The sequence below is a fragment of the Neopsephotus bourkii genome, unplaced genomic scaffold, assembly GCF_033783945.1.
Source record: "Neopsephotus bourkii isolate Nb327-2 ecotype Australia unplaced genomic scaffold, CSIRO-AGI_Nbou_v1 NB_1542, whole genome shotgun sequence".
Lineage (NCBI taxonomy): Eukaryota > Metazoa > Chordata > Aves > Psittaciformes > Psittacidae > Neopsephotus > Neopsephotus bourkii.
Window position 1 is genome coordinate 6,795,396 of NW_026902018.1, and position 21,321 is coordinate 6,816,716.

Below are 21,321 nucleotides of genomic sequence, written 5' to 3' on the forward strand. Positions count from 1 at the left end.
CTCTCTGGTTTCTGACTATGTGACCTGACTTATTTAGATAACAGGTTTCTGAGGTTCCCATCCTGCAAATCAGCCTCCTTAAATCAGAGGCCTTTAATCAAACAGTCCCAGCTGCAGGTTAAGAGATACATTCTCATGTACGTTCTTTACATCTGCAATATATTCTTAATACTATACAAATATCTGCTGTCACATTTCTGGGTTTCTTTAACCTTTACACTATTGTTGTCTAGAATTAATTCCATATAATTTCTAACAGGCTGTCTCCATGGTATTGACACATCGCACTGTATTATTATATGTTGACATTTACAGCCACTTCATGAGAGAGCAGGTCCTCAATTAGATTCTAAATCAGTAGCCATAGTATGCTCTAATGTGCTGCTCACTGAATTGATCCTTGTTATTGTCAGACACAAAAATGCAACTGATAAATTGCACACAATCTTCATTCATCACATTTCAATTAAACTTCTCTAGCAAGTAAAGACTGAACTCAAGAGTGGCACCATTATCACCAGATGGCTGAAAGTTCAACTCAGCACCATCAAAAATAACCTGCTGTGCCATCAGCACCCTTCTTTTAAAAGCCTCCTACTCTTTTTTTAATAGCAACTCACTGGCCCCCAAAGCCAAAAACCCTGACATTAACACGGAGCCTGGATCTAGTCTGACATGCTAGTTTCCAGCATTTAAGCCCCCTACAAGAGTTTTTAGAGTGTAAAGATAATGCAATGTCAAGCAAAAGGGAATTTTCTCATTTTTGTGGAATTCTCATTCCACAAAGCACCCTAAACATCATTACTATGTCCTTAGCCTGCTTCCAATGTCACCTTTTCCACTTAGTAGTGATTTCAAAGCATGCCAAATGGTGGTGCTTACCACTGAGTATCTATTGCTAAGTCCAACAGAAAACTAAGGAAACTCTTCAAATGCTTCATCATTCTGTTTTACCCCTTAAGAGATAGCCCAGATGTAGCTACTGCTACTGCTCTGGTTGCTTTCCACAGATATCTCAGGAGGAGGCATAGTTGCACCTGAAGGGTGCCATCACTGAACCCCAAGGAACAGCAGAGCCTCCAGGCCCGGTGCTATGGAGTACTCATGTGGATGACTTCCAGCTCTGGAAAACTACAAAGCAAGCTGAAATTTCCAAAAGCCTATTACAACAAGCCAGGAACCCAATAGATCCCAATTTTTCTTGACAGCTGACATCTTTCTGCATTTAACAGAAGTCCAGTGAGCTGAAGGAAGAAACATTTGACTCTTTGTATTGTATTGTCCCTAAAAACAAGGACTACTAGGCTACAGAGGTTTACTTCTCTAGATCTTGTATTACTTCAATAGACAACTAAATATAGTAAAATGGTGATTATTAGCACATCTTTAAAACAACCATTTCCCTCCCAATTAATTTCCAGTTCCTCAGATTAATTACCTAATTTTCTAGATACATGCACTCCAAGAAGCTGAATATGTTTCCTGTAAATTAAATTGCCTTCAAAGATAACAATGCTCTGAAAAGAACTTTGACTAAGCAAAGAATGAAAAATCCGTTCCACTGTATCTGCCTAGATGGGTAGGAGGCAGAAACCAATGCTTCCAGACAGTGAAACTCCAGAGCTTGAACTCAATCAATAAGCTGCTTTCACTTGTCCTCAGGGTAATGACCCTAACACAGTAACAAGTAGTTCTGCCCAAATAAGAATGAAACAACAGCAACAAAATAATTATCAGGGATAATCACTATTGCTCTCAAGTTCAGCCACTATGGATCTGTACTCAGGATTCTTAACATCTACTGAGCCTGCTGATGGTCCATTTTGTGACAAAGCTCCTGCACATTTCTGTAACACCCGATTGGAACCTTTAGGAGAAAAAATGGAAAGCAGACCCTCTGCAGAGATCAAGTACCTCCTTCTGTCAGACTAGAAGTACGAAAAGCGCAGTTGCAGCTCCATGGTGTTGCACTCGGGAGCAGGCAGAAGCAAGCACACAGACCTCCCTCCACCCGGGGCCAGGAAAAGATTCATTGCAACAGCTCTTTTCTTTTTTCTTTTCATTGGCATTTCTTCTTTTTTCTCCTGCTCTGTGGCCTGATCCTAGAAGGGGCAGTGCTCTGAACAACCAGGAACAAAGCAAGGGAGTTGTCCAAGCTCAGTACTGTCAAAACTGTTTTGCTGAGAACAGCAGTTGTAGTAAAACCATTTAATGGAATAGAAACCACTGTCTTTAAAAGGAGGTGAGCAGCACCTGCACTTTGTTCCCTGTGCACAGCAAAGGGAACAAAGCTCCCCTGTTCAGTGGAACACCCACCTCTGTGTGGTGTTACAAAGGTGCTCACTGCTAGATCTGTGCTATTCAAACTGCAAGTGCAATCGAGCTCAGCTCCCCTATCTGGTTTCTTATGTTTCTTTTGGAGTGTTTTGTTATTGTTGAGTGTTGGAGTTCAGTTCTGTGGTTGTCTGCCCAAAACATTAGTACCAGGCCCTGATTGCTGCATAGTCCTTTCACAGGATGTACTCCTCAACCACCTGCAACAGGACGCAAGTTGAAGCAGTGTCTAAAACCTGTTGCCGTATTTTATCCTCTGGCATGAACCTGTATGGCTTCCGCCTCACACTGGAGGCATAAGGGGACAGGAGACACCATTCTTTACAGATATAAGGTTATTTCAGCACTGTACAATCAGGATATGGAGGGGAAAAAAATTCTTACTACTCAAAACTGTCATTCTAGCACAACAAAGGGGAACTTTCAGAACAAAGCATGTCTGAAATCAAGTATCCACTAAGAGATTACACATTTAAATCCTGTATACATTAGTAACCAGGTGTAAGTGGAAACACAACCAAACAACAGAAAGAAAGCAGGGCTGGTGTACTATACACTGATCTTATAAAATATTTAAGCAAAGCACGTGACCATCAATAACATGCACTTCGACTGAACAATAGGCAGCACGTAAACAACTTTTTTTTCCCCAGACCTTTAGTCTATGGGTATCTGTGCCAGATGGAGGAAAGAAAGATTTAGAGGAAATCAAACCACATACACAGGGACACATTACAAATTCTTATGTACAGCACCTGTAAAGTGTATTTGCAGCATCACACACAGACATACGTATACACTAACAGATTCTGAAACTTTAGGTTTTTGAGGGAACATACACAAGAGGCACAATGGTGAGAACAAGCCCTGATACTTACCTCCACTCGGCAACGTCAGCAGGCGATGTTCTGCACTGAAGCTGGACAAAACCAAGCAAGTCCATGCTTTAATAATTGATTGAGCCCCCACCCCAGCTAAGGCAGCCAGTCAGCTGTACAAGAGCATAAACACACAGGATTACAGTATTTTTAATTCACCTTGCTTAAAATTCAAACAAGGACATGTTTTTTGTGGGTTTTTTGTTGCTTTTTCAAAACAGAGTAGACTACCAAAAGAGGAGCAGGTAACACAACTAAATTTAGCTTCTTCTGAATCACACACTTCCTCAGATAGTGATTCATAAAATGACCCACAGGCAAAGCCCAGGGGTGAGCTCCCTTCCTCCTCCAAACCCCAGCCCAGAAAACCCCCAGAAGAACTAAGCCAGCAGTGACAATTCCTACTAAGAAACACAAGTCAGAGCTGATCATTATTTGCATGCCTTGCTGTTACACTTAAACAGACCGAAATCAGGCAAAAGCAAATTCTCCAGGACCTCCTACAGCACACAAGCAGTAAAATGCACTTGCTTACCATCCAGAGAGCACTGGAAATCTCCCATCCAGGAAATATTCCAGGTATATCACAAATCAAGATTCATGGGAAGATGTGACGGAGGCTATAGGCTCTAGCTATGAGTTCATGACATTCCTGTTAGCCTAGGGGCAGGCATTTCCTAAGTAGGAAGCAGGAAAGGTGGCAGCGACCCATGCCATCGCTTTGGACACTGTACTGAACTGTACCATTTCTGTGTTACAGCTCGGCCATCAGGCACAAAGGTAAAAACAGGGACTTTTGTTTCCTTTTATCTAGGGGCACTCAAATCTTACCAGAAAACAGCCATAAAACACACTACCGATTTCTTGCGGTACGTGAGGAACTCTACATGAAGAGCAGCGCTCAGGAAGGGTAACTCCCAACAGCTTACTTCACCCTTGATAAAGTAGTAACAATACAAAACCACTTACTTCCTATGTTAAAACACACCACATCCTATTTATGCTCAGGAAAAATAAACACTCGATGAAGAACACACCATATCATGCCCTTTCTCTTATACTGTCTACCTACATTACACCACTGATCAATTTTTCTCGAAAAGGTGAACAGTGGCTATGACCTAAAAAAGCCAAAGCCTTGAGAGGACTTCAGTTACTGTCTTAACATTGAAACAGACTCTTCATAAACGGAAACATTCTTCCACAGATGAAGTCTGATCATCATCATCATCATCCAAACAACCAAACTACTACATGGTTTCTGTAATGTATTTGATGTTACGCAAAAATGCAAGAGGTAATGAAGGCTGTTCTCCAAAAACACCTAGAGCAAAACACTGTACCAGATAAACCAACTATGAGACAAAGATACATAACAGAAAACATTAACTAGAAACAGATTCTACTCTGGAAATTGATATTTTCAAGGCATTTAGACCAGTAACACAAACCCTACCCATTTTAAGCTGAAGTGGTGGTCAAAGCCTACACTGCAATGAAACTTTCCATGTTCCAGGTACGCCTGCAGTTGTTTTTATCTATTTATGTAAAGATTAAAACCAAGTTAAAGATGAGTTGATACGCTAAAACACAAGTTTTTCACCACATTTGTGACTATTGGATGGAGTTAGGCTTTGTGCCATTTGCAAAGTGTTTCTCTGAACTGGTGCCCACGACACAAAACAGAAACAGAAGCTGTAAGAAAGTTAATGAAGTTCTGAACTAATCCCAAAAGTAGGCAGTTATACAGTTTAGTTGGAAAATGCAATCAGTAATGAGATATACAATATTAAAAAATACATTAGACAGATCTCTCTCAAGATGGGGATAAGCAATTCTGATGCTGCTACTGGCTTTATAAACAACTAATCAGAAATAAATCCAGTAGAGGAATGAACAGTTAATGTCACACCAGAAAAACTTTTTTCTTGAGGTCCTTCCAACTCCCAGTGAAGATGAAACACCCCCATCACCAAGGCAAGGGGTTAACACTCCCATGGAAGCACCACTTCTACCTCTCAATGGGCATCTGGAGGGTGAGGGAAAGACAGAAAGGAAGAGAGAGAGGAAAACTGGTGCAAGGTCAGGTCACTGCGCTGAAATCCCAGGAGGTGACCAACATCTCATTTAGGGAAAGATTCATTCAAATTTCATAAACCCAGTGAGTGAATACGGCAGAAAGGATGCTGGTATCAAAAGGGAAATTAATGATGACCTCAATTTAAAACACAGAAATCGCCTACATGGAGACACACTGACTCACAAACGTCTCCGCACTGCATGGATCCTTAAGGGAAGGTTGCATTCTGGGACATGTCAATTAAAATTAAGAATGAAGTAACTCTGTGCAACGGTGCTGAATGGCATTTTCTCTCAAGAGACCACAAGTTCAAATGGAGATTTCAGCTGCACAATCAGATCCCCATTCTTAACTCTTTCATTTCCAATGCAATTGATCAGCTTATGACAGTCTTCTTTCCTTCACATTTCCCAACTAAATCCAAAGGCATTTCAGAGAGACCTGTACCTGCCTAAAGCCTAAAGTCCAGACTATGACAGTACTACCAGAATTAATGAGACATGAAAACAAACACAGCAAAGTTCACAGCCTGCATCCATAATGCATCCCCACCATCTCATGGAAAATACAACACAGCAGAACCACAGAACAGAATTGCTACTTGAGGTATACTGCGTGAAGTGCCCAACAAGGCCATCTTGACATTTCTCCTCAAGAAAGCATGGAACTCAATTTTAAGAGTACCTCAAAAGTACCTTTTCCCTATTTGTAGCCACCCAAAAATGTACTCCTTGTAGTCCACAAGAAACATTAAGAATCAACATGGATTAAGTGGTGCGTTTCCATCATTACCTTAAACTCTAAAGACATCTTTAAACGCATTTAACTAGAATTTACAGCCAGAAGAAAGCTAATTTGCCCTGTCCCTTTAAAAGAAAACCATGGATTTCTTAGAAGAATAGACCACCACACTTAAGGGAATTTTAAATACAGGAAGGAGGGATAAGAGCATGTGGGATGAACCCAACAGACTTTGTAAATATTTTTGTGACTCCAGTTGCCAAAACAGTATCCACACAATGTTCCTTGGGCCAAGTTTCCTTGAACAAGAAAATTTAAAAGGCAACAATTCATGAAGCACACCCACATATTTGCAGTATATTTATACAAGCATACACAGCACTTCAGCTGCTGTGGACACAACTCTTCCTTCACTGTCTTGATGCACAGTGCAGATGCTGATGTTACCAGTATCGCTTTTTCTGGAAGTCTCTGGAATCCAGCCAAGCTTGGGATGTAAAATGGCATTTGCTATGCCTCTTGGTAGAGGCAGCAAAGGAAGAAAATTGCATTTTATTTGAGGATTGAAAAGTTTGCATTGGCACTGTTAGGCTGAAATTTTAGTGTCAGCTTTGTGAAAGAAAGAGAAATAAAAATAAACCGATCCCATGTAAATGAAACACAAAGATGGTTTTGACTGGAGTCTCAAAATCCAAGAAGCAGAAAAACTGACTGGATTAACAGTGTGTCACACTCCGTGTAAAGCAACTTGCAGGCAGATGTATCCATTCCTATTTACACACCGAAACCAGCTGACAGATTTTCAGAGTTGCTCAGTGGACTGATGCAGCACTCTCTAATTGATCTCTAATCATAGCTGGACTTGGTGTATGCCAGATTGAAAGGTCAAGTCTGCCCCTCACTTCTGGTTGCCCATACAGGAGCAGTTTTCTCTTTAAAGATTCAGCCCTTGAAGAAATGGTAGGGAAGAATGCATTTTTAACTCCAACATACTAAAAAGGGCCATAACACTTTCAACAATGGCACTGAACAATTCTCACTTCACATTTGCATAGAGTTGATGGAAAATACTTGGTTTTGCATGTTAAAGCAGAGAAGCTGTAACTGCAAATACAAAGGGCTCTCTGTCACTATTACACAGATAATGAATTAGCACTTCTTTGTACCTCCTCATAGTGCTGCAGTCAAGAGAGAAGGGTGTAGTGTCACCTTCTGTTTGCTTCATATTTGCTGCATGTTATCCAAGGAAGCCCTTTTTGCTATCTCCTACATCTAAAATGACTGATGGCTGCTGTTTTTGATGTAATTACAAATGGCTCTTCCCTCCAGAAATAACCTGCTGAAAAGAATATTTTACCTTAGAAGCAAAGTATTAACCTTAAAAATTGCCAACAGTATGCACTAATACATAGCCCTGGTATTACTGTGCCATTAGCCAGTGTCGTGACTGTCACTGACAGATGAAAAGCTGAATAGGAAAGGGAAAAGAAATGGGATGTGATAAGATCGCATCATAAAATACAAGATAAATGTGTCGCCGTGACCAAGATGAATTCTAACCTCAGGTAATAAAACATCATGTCATGGCAAGAAAGGAACGAACAACCCAGACGAGATGAAATTGCTAAGGACAACTGTAAAACGTTCCTCATCTAGTGCACATGTACTCACATTTATATATGCTAATGTGAGAAATACAAGTTTTTAAAATCTTAGCAGTCTGTTCCTTTTGGGTGAAGAAGAGAATGAGGAACCAGAAAGAACAATAAGCTTATTAAAAAGCATAGGGGGGGGAAATAAAAATGGGAGGCAGGTTCCAACACTCTTCTTGCTAGGACACAATCACTCTGCAGAAGTGAATCAATGCCATAACTCGCAGAATTAACAAAGTCTGCATGTGTTTTATTAAACACTAACTTGCCTGCCATTGCTGGAAGGCAAGGACAGGACTGACACAGAACTGACCGCTGAAATTTCATCCAGAAAACTGTGTGCTTAACTTCACCCAGCCACCAGCCTTAGCAGGCATCCACTCCCCATCCTCACAGCTTGCTGCCTCCTGTCTTGGGGAGGAAAACAGGACTTCTCACCTCCTATTTGCAAACCTGTAACAGCTGATAAATAACATCACATAAACTATGCAAAGCACTTTGAAACCATTATCACAGCTATATAGGTTTCAATGCACATGTAAACTAAGGCATTATGCATGTTTAATTCTTTTTTGATGCTGCAGTAAGGTTACAGTCTCAGGTAGGTCAGGGGCAGAGTACTCTAGTGCTGCTTTAGGAGATGTTTTCAACTGCTCAGTCTACCCAAAGGAGCAACAACTGAGAACGATAAACACCTCACCCATGAAATCCAACCACCTCTTCCATGAAGAGTGAATCCCATAACTCTCATATGATATGAAGACCACTTCTCAAAATACTGAGATATGACTGCATTTATAAGACCTTGTAGCAAAAAAAAAAAAAGGAATAAGCAACTAGACAGTAAAGAATTTCTTTTGCAGCACAACAAAAATACCAACTCAAGAGAAAACAACTAAGGCATGATAATATACAAGCCAAGTGGCATTTAGGGGAAGTAATGAAACCATACTGCTTTCAAAGGTACCAGCACAGAAATAATCATTCCCTTTTCATTAAAGGCAACTCTTAATATCATTAGTTACTCTTAAAGAAAGCCTGCCAGCAATTCACAGGCAGATACTGTGAAAGCAGTGAGAGTTTTACAATAGTAAGCAGCATCAACACATAGTTTATAAATAAAATCTACAAATTACAGAGTCACTCTTTGCATTCACAGCATCTGGTGTTTCAGTTGAAATCTTTTACAACCCAGGAAAAGAGTATTTATAACTGTTCTCTCATTAGAGCATGCTGAAAAATTATCTATAAGGAATTGCTCTCTTAAGCTTGTGAAAAACTATCTAGGATTCAGAGACTTAAAATGGCAGAGATCACCAAGACAGCCCAGCTGGGCAACACTGGTGTCCCAAAACATATTGCTGGTTTTACAAATGAGCTGATAACCAATGTAATTAAGGCCAGGACCATAAAGCATCTGTTGGATTAAGTTTAAATGGTAAAACATTCCTCCTAATTTAATGTGTATGAATAACAGACAATTATTCTGGTCACCACTGCTACCATCAGAAGGAAGGTTTAAGAACAAACCACTAACAGATGTCAGGAAGGTGACTGGGATTAAATAATGTACTTGGGAGAACATCAGCATGATCTGATGCAGAACCAGAGCAGCTGCTCTGCAGAATTTACGGCACCCTGAGACAGTGGTGCCATGAAAGAGCTTCTCTCCACCATTCTAATTTAAAAGATTAGGGTCTGATTTACCAATGATTATCAAGATTCAGGGAGGTACTGATGAAGAAACCCAGTTACCCTCCATGATTTCTTCCATAACTAAGTAATCTTTCTCATTCAAACAATATTTGTTTTGCATTATTATAACACAGTACAGTGTGAAGTACAAGATTTAGTCTTATATACTGGCTTCCTTACCAATCCTTTCTCCACGGCTACTTGGAATTTAACATACTTTCAATAGCCTGTATTTAACTCCTTAATCAAGTAACTATCTCATCCAAAGGCAGAAAGCTCTCATCTGTGCATAGTGTGCTGGTATAAACACTGGTTTATGAATTTGCTAAAGGCATCACAAGACCAGCCAGCAAGGCCCACATGCTGCGATGCCCAGAAGCCAAAAGGGCATTTATTCCTGTAACACAATCGTATCTTCAAAACAGAGGGATGAAATAGCTTCAGATGCAAAACTTGCTAAAAGAATATGGAAAAGTTTACAATTCAAACAACAGAATAATCCTGATCACGCACACAGGAACCATCCATATCTCAGGGCTCTTCCAGCTCTGAACAATTCATGCTGCGTATCTTTTATCAGCCCTTTAATGAATAAGAGGTTTGCAAGTTGAAAAGTCTTCTGAACATTCCAGATGATTCTGATCAGTGCTATACTACACACATCCAGAGTAATGTTACTTAAATCATCTTCTCATCTCTTCCCTCTGTTTCTCAAAATACACGTATGTACAAACACACACCAAAATACATTCTCTAGAGGATAAAAATAAGCCCTCTCATTCTGGTTTCATTTCAGGCTTTCAGGAACATCTCTTTCTCTGAACATTACAATAGCCTGGCTGTGAAAGTTTCACTAAAAATAAAAGTTCAGAGCTGTGCCAAGTGATTTAACTTGCGGAGGCAGAAACTCCAAAGCTCAAAATGACTCCAGGTTGACTTAGAACAGTTTTCACTTTATTTTTTGAATGCCAGAGAGAAGTGTTGTGATGCTAAGGATAGATGTGTGGGATGAGCCAAAAGGGAAAACTCAGGCATTTCAATTTCCTGCTGTAAGCAGGTGTGGGCTTGATTCATCAAAGAGGCAGAGAACACCACTGAAATTAATGAATTTTCACATTACTGCAGTATACAGGGAGCACTGAGTCCATGGATTCACAACCCCTTAATAAGAGAGAAATCGTCTTGCCCGCCCATTTGTAGATACAAAAGATTACAACTCCCTGGAGAAAGTGAAGATTTTAGCCTCTGCGTGCTCATCAGGCTTCTCTCAGGTACAGTTACAGCTGTTCACTGCTTAGGCATGCAGACGAATGAACAAAAAAATCCCAAAGCCTGGCTGCAACCTAATGAGATCCATGAGACACAAAGGACACTGTGAAATCTGAAAGTACCAAAGTCTGAGTTTCAGTTTTCCTTTTAGCCAAGAACTTGAAATACGCTCTCTCTACTCTCAACATTTATTTCAGGAGCAACTTTCACCCTTAAACCCCTCCTCTTACTATTTATTCTATGGTTGGATCACAGAGAGAAAGCATCAGGTCTCCCACATCCTTAAAGGGAAAAAAAACCCCAAAGGAAATCTACTAGAAAAATTCTATGTTCCATTTCTCACTAGAAGCAAACCCTTTCAACATAAACTAAGCATCACCTCTGCTATCCTAGCCTCACAACTAGTAAAGCTACTGCAATATTAATTTCTTTTTCTTACCTCCTGCAGCATAAACAACTCTGTGCAATATTATGAAAAATACAGAAGTATTAAATCACCTGTATGAAAGGAAGATTCCCATTAACAAAAACTTCTTGGAAGACAGAGTTAAATAAAAGAAAGTTCCCATCCACCATCAATCCACATACTCCACCTTCACTTTTTCCTGGCCTTTCTCCACAAATTCATTGTTGGACCCGGCTGAGCTTTGCTGGACAACATCAGTCACATTGAAAACTACTGTTGTTTCAGTAGCACCCTCTAAAACATGAAGAATGGGGTCTCTGTAATGCTCTGCTCTGTCCTCAGGAAGATCTGACTGAACTAGATGTATGCAGAGCTCTGAAGCTCATTTAAGATAGGAAACCCCTGTACCGCTTTGTTTCACCAGCAAGAGCAGTTACACGAGATCCTACATGCATGCTTCTGTTCATTCCTTGCCCTTTTCCTTCTCCCACTAGCCTAGATAACACAGAGCCGCTTCTCCTCCCAGTTTCATCCCCAGGAGGAAGTTACAGATCCTCCAAGGGCTTTAAACAGACTGGTTCAAGATGCCATTCCTCTTTAAGCTGGATCAATTCACTGGCCTTGACCACAGAATAGTCCCAAAAACGTGAATTTACACAATGGAGAGGGCAGCCTGTTGCATAAATTATGAAACCAGAAGGCAGCAGCAGCAAAGGATGGGATGGATGTCCCTAACCCCACGAAGCTCCAGCTCCCACCTCACACAGCCATAACCACAAATATTTCCAGAACAGAGAACAAGCAGTGGTGGAATCTGAAGCTTTATTTTCCTTAATTAAATCCGTATTATCTTAGAAGTATTAATTCTGTGTCTCAGAGTGGTATCTTGGGAGGTGAGGGAAGGGAGTAACACCTCCTTAAATTAGTGTAGGCATTTCAGGAGTTTGGGGGTGAGAAGAAGCAGTAAGCGAAATATATTACAGTATGCTCCCTATACCTTGATGGCATACTCCAAATGAAACAGGAGCTTCTCACAAGCTTCCCTGCAGCATATAGTTGTACAGTCTGCAATCACAGAGGAAATTAACTTTGAGAAACTGAGAAGCAGATGCAGGAACTAGTAAAGACACACTGAGAACATGCTAAAATCCTCATATTCAGAGAAATGCTGTATTATTTAAGACCCAAAAACAGACACACAAATACTTTCCTGCAGTGGCCCTGACCCTACCCCTACTGAAGTCAGTATCAAAACCTTAATTTAAGGGTAGAAATGAATTAGAGCAAGACCAAATACCTGCAAACAACTTTGTTAGGAATGTCCAGTCAGTGCAGCTTCAAATGCTACTGATTAAATGTTGAGGCTTTCCCCCCCATTTTATCTTTCATAATGAGCATTTCTACATTATGAAAGACACTGAATGCATGAAAGACACTGAATGTACATACATTGGGGGGGCTTAATGCCACTTTTATTTTTAGTAACTGCAGTGTAACATAAGCACAAAATGCAGCCAGCCTGGTTTTGCCTGTAGACCAGCTCACCTCACGACCCTTGGGACAGGTGGTTAAGCAACACAGCCTCGGGAAGCAGAATCACTGGAATGCTTTGCTTGGTATGCCTGTTGCTGTTACAAAGCTGTGTGCACACAGGCAGGCATTCAAACTGGACATTGTACACCCTCAAATCCCAATACCTCCAATGACACTCTTAAAAGAGCACAGTTCTTGCAACTGCATTTTCAGAAACAGAGTATTTCCATTCTCATACCCTACATGTCGCATCCTGCTGCAGCTCTAGAGCACTGTAGTCATAGTCACACTGCACAACCCCTCTGTCAAGAGGTATCATCCCCACACCTGAGTTCCTGCACCAGAGTTAAGCATGAATGGCCTGAAGAGTTATCATGCCCACCTTCCTGTAGGGAATTGCTGCCTCTGTGGACGAGCTAAAGAAGGGAATGTGTGCCTCCACTCAGCTGCTCTAGTAAATAGTTTAGCATCTCAGCAACTGAGTCCCAAAACACATTCCCTTTGCCCAGCTCTTCTACAGAGATCACAACTGCTGGCAAAGCGTTTACTTCAGGGAGCAGGGAGGTGTCAATATTGTAGACTGCTATACCTCTTGACTCCAAAGTAGTAGAGTACCTCCAACCTCTGTTTCAGAGCTATTATATGTGAGAATCCATGGGTGAATCTATATATAGATTCATGTCAAAGGTAAAGCTCCCTTCTTACTTGTTCTTTTTAGTATGACTTGCACAACTGTTCGGAAAATGATGATACTTTCCCATGCTGCACTCCATTAACATTTCTTCCACAAGACTTCCATCACTGGTACAGACCCGTATCAAATATGTCAGCAATGCATGAACCACTTTTTCATCCTGCCAGATCTAAGACTTCATACTCTCTCACAATTGCATCTCTAGGAAAACGCTTCAGGGACCAAGTACTAAGAAAGGGCAGCCTTACTTAGGTTGGTGCCTAAGGAATGTTAGCATTAGTAGGAATTAGGAATGTTAGCAAAGTATTTTCTGAAGCAGGAATTACACAGAACTGAAGAGATTTTGGCTAAAGTCAGTTTAAGCAACTCTTTTCTCCTTTACAACTTCGCGGCCCTGAGGCAAGCCAGATCAAAGCTCTATGTCATACACTGACCAAACATATTTTAACAGTTCCAGACTTCAAGATCCTTCTGAATTTCCCAACTCTATACTTTGTACTTACTTTTAGGCCACTGCAGAACATCAGACTGCCGATACGCAGCACAAACTTCAGCAGCTTTCATCTCTCATCAGGAGGAACAAGAATGGCCAAGGGAGAACGCCAAGAAGGTGCCAGCTGCCCTGCACCCTCATGGCCCCAATAATAGGTTTTCAGACTTCCTTCTGGAGTACATTGCACCTACTTCTCAGTTGCAATGCTGCTTTCATGGCCCAGAAGTTCAGGAAGCATGGCTATTCCCAGTAGGAGCCAAAATCTTAGTTAGAAGTTACTCTTGGTTCTTTTTAATTAGATACAATGTCGTATCTGTCTTTACCTAAACACACCAGGTCTCTAGTTCAGGTGGCAGAAGTCCATTCTAGCATCTCTCCCATTATTTTCTGTATTAATCGTATAGACTTACCATTCACCTCTAAGTCATTTATCCATTTGGCTTGGTTTTACTTAATTGTGATCATTAAAGCTAAAAAATTACTTTCTAGAGGCTCTGTAACTGCACAATAAATTTCTCTGACAACTCGTGGTTTAAAACTACTGCCTTTCATTAAGCAAAGCATTCTCTAATACTCTGCTGTGGTATCAGACTTGCAAAAGGGCCTTGGAATGAATCAAGAATCCTTGCTCCATCAGAAAAGAGAAAATATCTGTCTGATCCTCAACTATGACAGGCAGCATGAAAATTAAAGCCATGAGGTTTGGGGTTTTTTTGTTGTTGTTTTGATATGGAAGAATTCAGGACTGAAATGTATGACCTGAAGTGATTAACTATAATCTTCCACTCTCACTCTAGCTTTTCCTCCTACCAAAATCGAAAACCCAGAAGACAAGAATACTGTTCTGTTGCACAGATCAAAAGAAATTATACACCTCCTTTTCACAGGTACCATCCTGAGTCTTACCTCCAGGTTTTTTCTTCACAGTTTGAGAAAGAAAAAAAACAAGAAAAAACTCACCAACAAACCAGGTTCCAAAAAAAAGTCCCAACGAGCTACTAACAATATTGACCTAAAGATCAACAGGTACAGTAACTTTGGGTCAGATGGTATGAACACGACCACAGACACAAATGCAATCCTCCCGCTCTAAAAAGCCCACAGGTAGCATGACACAGGCACCACACACCACCAGGTCACCTCCTGCAGGCAGGGCAGAGAGCACAGGGCCTGCCCACAGACAAAGACACGCTCACTCTAGGGCCCAGCTGAGCAGGCTACTTGCCCCTCAAGGGAACCAACATGCTCTTTGCATCAAGACATGATTCAGCCTTCTGTTACCAAGATGGACAAGTGGAACACAGCACAACTAAACCAAACTGAAGCACCTCTAATAATTCCAGTGCACTGAACCTTGCAAATTCATAGGTGGATTATCAATGCTGGATTATCATTGCACTTGCTTATTCTAAAATGTTCTGGTTTAAATTTAAAAGGTAGAAAAGAAAAAGGAGGGTTAAGAAAAAGATAACATCCCATCCTAGTTTGAGAGGCGGCTCTATCCTGCCACCACCTGAATTTATAGGGTTTTTCTGAGGCTTCCAAGGCAGATGAAAGAGGTTAACAAGGTAAGCACCTATAAATTACAGGAATCTAAGTGATTTCTATTTATTTAAATCAAGTCTGCAAAAGCTGTACTCTGTAACGCCCAATGACACTCCAGGGTAAAGAATAATATTTGAAAATTTTGCACAAAAGCTTCTGGTCCATTATCATTACTAAGATCACAGGCAAGAGGGCTCTTTGCTTAAGATAACATTTACAGTGGAAAACTGAAGTTATTTCTCTGGTATGTTCCACAATGAAATCAAAGAGAAAGCAAGGGAGCACCGTATGGGAAAAGCAAACATTTAACACAAGCACAATAGCGAAGCTTTCGTTTTCTCAAAGCACTGTTTCTAGCTGTTCATGTCACAGAGTTCCCCAGATTCACTGAGCAGGATGAGAAGGTCAAAGAAAAACCACGGCTTGCTTTTTCGGGTGTTTCACCAGTTAGCACAACGGGGACAAAAGCAAAAGCTCTCTCGAATGCTCTGTTAGAAAGAGCAGCTCAGCTTTTGCTCTTAGTTCCCAGCCACAACCCCAACACACAAGTAAACAAACGTTTCTAGCCCCTGACACCCTTCCTCCCGCACCGCTGTGACCACGGCACACGCGGACGCGCAGGACCGCCAGAGCCGAAGGGAAGGACCCAAGTTCAGCACTAACCTGTTTGAGTTCCGCAGGCATCTATGCAAGGTGCCAGTCCTACAGTCCCTAGCAGCGAACACCTCCAGCTTCCTGCGAAACCTGCGCGGACCCAGCCTTCTGCTCCGGCAGCCCCCAGAGCCCGCTTCCTCCGCGAAGCTCGCTCCTTTTGTACCCCGGTCAGCAGCCCCGCCGCCCGAGAGCCCCGCAGCTGCCTCCCCACGGACAGAGCCCATCCAGGGAGCACAGCCCAACAGGCCGACGGCGCTCCGAGAGCAGCACAGCCACCACCAGCGGCTCCCGCGGGGCCGCGTCCCTTTGCACCGGCTCCCCCCGCACTGCCCCGGCGCCGGGCGGCTCCGGCCCGGGGGGCGGAACTGACGGGCAGCCGCAGCGGGCTGGGCCGCGGCCACGCCCGGCGCCCCGGGAGCCCCGGCGGGCTCCGCTTCCCGCCGGAGGGCAGCGGAGGGACCGGGGCACGGAGCCGGACCCCAAGTGGAGTCCTACGGCCAGGAACCCTCTGCCCGTGCCAGCCCCGCGCCCGGGGGTGCCCGCGCTTCCCCGCCCGCCCCGCTGGATCCCGGAGACAAAGAGGGAGAACGTGACTGCTGCCAGCCTCTCTCCACACGCTAACCTGCTACTGCCACGGAGGCAGAAAGCGCTTCAGGTACCGCCCGCACTGGGAGCGCAGTTGCCTCGGCAGGGATAGGGAGGTCGAGCAGGAAAGCCCAGGAACGGAGAGCCTCTCTCTCGCTTACTTTTTGTACTTCACTTCGAGATTAATGCCATCCCTAACGCACCAGCACCAGAGAGAGAAAGCCCATCTTCCATCACAGCCTCCTCCCTTTCCCATCTTACACAGATGCAGCCAAGCTTATGGCCCAAAGTGCACCTGACCTCGTTTTTTAAAGCCATTCACCTGCCTACAAACCTGCCTCACATTCATTATAAGATTGTCTTCATACATTACTCATTACCAGAATGAATGCCAGATGTGCTACACCTTGCTTCCACCACACTGCAGCAGAACCTAGGACTTCACAGCATGATACAGCATGGTTTTCACATCCATTTATTGCCAGTAAAGTGGAAGTGCCCAGATTTCCCGTTCACTCTTTGAACGGGGAGCCAGGCTGCAAACCTCTATGTAACCCCTGGGAAGGAGAGCCTCCCGCCCTTCTTATTCTAGGATTTGACCCTTCTTCCTGCCCTTCCCAAGAAACTGCAGAAAGGGTATGTAATTAATAAATATATTAAGACATCCAATCTATGTAGAAACGAACTGAGGTAGGCAGGTGTAATCCAAGCTTAACTAAATCTGAAGACTTCTCCCTCTGGACCCACCACGGGGCAGGAGGAGATGCTTACCCAGCATTGGAACTACAACCTTGCCCTTCAGATGGAAGCAGTTACCCAGGTCTGAGAGGCAGCCAGCTGCATCCTCCCCCCAGTGCTAATAACCAGCACTGCTTGCAGTCACCAGCCAAGGGGGAATGGTTGTTTTTCCTCTTCTGTACTAGGCTCCTGCAGCAAACCAAAGCAATAAATAAATCCACCACTGTAACAGCTGGTGGCTGAACAATGGCAATTAGGGACTGAAAGCTACTGCCATCAAATTAGAGGCTACCCCTGAAAAACAGGGATAGTCAGAGACAGTGAGATAGTCTAGAAAGCAGCAAGGAAGGTGCATTCCTATTTAATCTTCTTTAATTATCAGAATAGGTGCCTTTGCACAAAAGCGCCTTTTCATCTCAGCTTCAGGTTCCCTGAAAATTCTAAAACATGCTTCCAGTATCAAAGTGATTAACATGGTGATTAGTATCAGTCCTACAAGATCAACATGAAAAGGTCCCATCTCCTATACTAACATTAAAGACCAGAAGGAATGTTTCAGACCTATTTAATTCTAGTTTCAGCCTTCCTACTGCCAATTTCAGCATCTCAGCTCAGTATCGCAGCTAAGCCTTTGTATTTTAGGGGGAGAGAACGGGGCAGAACTATGTTACCCAACTCTGATCCCAATTCGTTTAAAAATAAATGCTATAAAAGTTAACAAAGGCAATGGTAGATGCTCCACAAGGTTTAGCTGAAGCAAAGTTAGTTGTTTCACTGGAGAGAAAATACATGCTTTATCTATAGTGGAATAATTTAGAGGCAACTGGTAGTGGCTGTTGTTACATACTTAAAGGGCAGAGCAAAGCAAAAGGAACACATTTTGTATGAGTCTCCCGTACTTTTGTACAGCAGCCTTCCCCCCTTTCTCCTTGTCCAGCTTTTCTTCAGTTAACAAACTAAAATAGCTCAACTTTTGTTGAGGCCATGCTGGCATAGAAAAGTACCATTCAGTTTAGGCATGCACATGGATGTGTGCCAGACCTTTATACACTGTCAAAGAAAAAGACACTATAAAGTCTATATCCATAGGGCACCAAAGTAGCTACTCCTGCATGTGAAACAACACAACTGAAACCTTCCTGGGTGGATTTGCCAACTCTTACACACACAAGAAAGTCTCTCAAGTTGTAAACCCACAGGTATTTGTGCAAGATCAGCGTTGTTGAATTCTGAAGTTCCACCTTCTGAAGTCAGGTTGTTATTTAAAAACATCATTTTCCTTTCAAAAATACAATAGATGCTTGTGGGCCTGCTGGCTCGAGAATATTTTGACTCAAAGCCAAAGATTAAAAAAATACATCTCAAGTCCCCTGATTTCTCCTCTTATTTCTCAGCCACTTGCAATATTTTACCAGCTGATAGAATGCTGAATGCTGAGATTTGGCAATGCTGAAGTAAAAGAACTAATTACCTAAATAAGAGTTATGGATTAGATCCCTAAGGTTATGCTGAACTTCCAGATTCTGGCAACGAACGCTCTATCCATTAGTATCAGACTGCTGACTGTATCACTACCTCCCCTTCTCCCCCCTCTTTTTTTACATGAACCTTAATTTCTTAATCTGTCACATTTTTCCAGCTGCAAAAGCAGGGTGAAAACCTTCTTTCTTCTTACTGAGAAATTAAGAATGTACAAACAGGAAAGGATTTAATTCTGTGGAAGATGGAACAGAACAGTACAGTATCTGGGCCAAGCTCTCTCTTTTATTTTCTCCCATTACCTTTAAAAATTCTCCCTCACTAGTGCTGCACTATAGATTGATCTGCTCTCAGAGGCAGTAAAAATGAAATGGTTTACAGCTCTGCCTGGAAACATAACATATGGCTTCAGTGATATGTAACTTCCATAAACCCACCAGAGCAAGAAGCCACAAGATGAATCAAGAATCCCAGCTAACCATACAGGTGAAAGCCCTAAGGATCACCCATGGCAGGTCTCAGCATCCACACAGGTCACCCTGTATTCACATAGGTGCTTCCACACCAAGGATGTTGGTCCATCGATTTCATGTATCAGATAAACAAGTTAGAGATCTAGGGAGCAGTACACCATGATGTGTCAGTGTGCCCTACTGTCATGATTTTAATACAGACAAATGAAAACGGAACAGACCAAGATACCTTTTGAAATATTTTCCAGTTTGTATTTCCATCATTTTTTAATGTATCTGAAAAGTTACATGAGCCCTTTCAAAACATTCATTCTTGCTCCAAAATGACTGCGTGACTCTAGTAGTCAACATGGTTTGAGCAATATTTGGCTTTCATACTGCAAGGTTAGAAATGGAGAGGAAGCCAGATTGCCTCAATCAGGGAGCGGCTGTGTATAAATGGAGGATGATTTTGTGTGTCATCCTTGTGTAAGAATCCAGTATTAAAGAAGAGGTCTAAAGGATCACAAGGCTGAAGAACAATATGGCAAAGAGGAAGCAGACGCTTTCTGTAGAGGGACACCTTCAGGCATTTCAGTAAGTTCAGGGGATTTTCATTTATATACAAACACAGCTTCCATCTTGCTACATCTAATTATCAGTCAACTGCATTTCATCCAAGATGTCATATGACAGGATGAGAACAAGGACAATCTGGTGACAGCACTGCTTACATTAGAAATAAAGGACAGAGGAAGCTGCATGTCACTGCATATAGGTCGTAGCTGAATGAATGACCTATGTTTCTTCCCAGCAGCTTCATTTAGATAAGAATCAACACATTTTTACAGGGATAAAAATAGAAAAATCTCCCTCAGTTTAAGAAAATAAATCAAAATAGCATTACATTTATAACAGAATGACAACAGCAAGGGAAACAAATCAAACTTAAGGTTGGTACCGTGACTGTAATTTCATGCGGCAGTTATTAGAAAGGAAACAAAGACACTCAAACACAGGAGAGAAAGACCCAGCATCAACCATTTTTCATTTCTTAGATTTTGTTGTGGTTTTGGGATTTTCCACATCATTTGTGCTGTATTTCAAGCTGCACATTACAATCACTTGCTCAGAAGATACCAGCTTAACATGTCATTCTCTCATCCAAAGGGCAAAGATGTGGCTTGCCGTTCTGTGCTGGACTGATGGCTGGCTGTACCATCAACCCATTCTTATGGTAATGACTATCTTCCTCAAACCAAAACCTGAAGCTGTTTTGGATTTTCTTCTGAAGAGAGAATTAAGGAGCCTGTATATGAAATTTTATTCCAGGGCACGTTTCCTGTATTTGAAATACATCTAAAATAAGGCTGCAAAAAGGAAGATCTAATCAAGATGGGTTAGAGACACGGAGACTCTAGTTCTTTTCAACCTTTAACTACAGTAGTCTGAAAATGCCACTCTGCCAGCAGCTAAGGATACATTTTAGATCAAGTCCCTAAAATGAACTCTGACAGTATTCTGTAGCATTTCCCAGTCACCACAACTATAGTTAAAAAAATACTCTCTTCAGCTTGTAATTTGGTAGCTTAAAAACGGAAGCAGTTTGGGGTTTTGTTTGGGTTTTTTGGTTTTAATATATGTATCTATAAAGAGTAAATTGTGACGTTTATTTAAATCAAAGGCTTTAATTAGAGCTCAGCCTCAGGCTGCCCATGGCCATCTTTGGCCATTCTGTTCTCAGTCACACTGATGACTTCAGTGAATTACTCCACACTGTGACAAAGCCAGCTAGAGACAATGTGAACCACTAACAAGACGGCCTAAACTAGTGAAAGGCTCAGTCATTTACCAATGTCATCACAACACAAAACTCATTTTGGGCTTTTCCAGTGTTGGTTCATGAGAGCTTACAGATCCTGGAGACAGCTGAAAGGGAATAGCTAAAAATTTCTGGGTTTAATAGCCAGGTTGAACCCTTCAAGTCCAAAGCTCAGAGGGCTTCAGGGAAGAGGAAATTGTCTGGTTTTAAAGCTTCTGCAAAGCATTCTTGTGGCCACATGTGGATCTGCAAGTGTAGAGGCTTACAAAGA

The 21,321-nt window shown here is 42.1% G+C and overlaps 1 protein-coding gene across 10 annotated transcripts in view; it reads right to left on the minus strand.

Annotated features, from left to right (window-relative positions):
- ARVCF (ARVCF delta catenin family member) overlaps window positions 1-21,321 on the minus strand; it is a 277,932-nt gene that overhangs the window by 134,474 nt on the left and 122,137 nt on the right. Inside the window, exon 1 of one of the 10 annotated variants that reach the window (XM_061370849.1) lies at window positions 16,721-16,830. The exons of 7 other annotated variants lie outside the window; for them this stretch is intronic. Coding sequence is in view for 1 of the 3 variants with exons in the window: in XM_061370844.1 (XP_061226828.1) it covers window positions 15,984-16,004 (21 nt within the window). In the remaining 2 variants the exon portion in view is untranslated. Of the gene's footprint in view, window positions 1-15,983; window positions 16,312-16,596; window positions 16,831-21,321 lie in introns of those variants that run through there. 2 more of the 10 variants (XM_061370846.1, XM_061370844.1) reach the window with 2 other exon arrangements.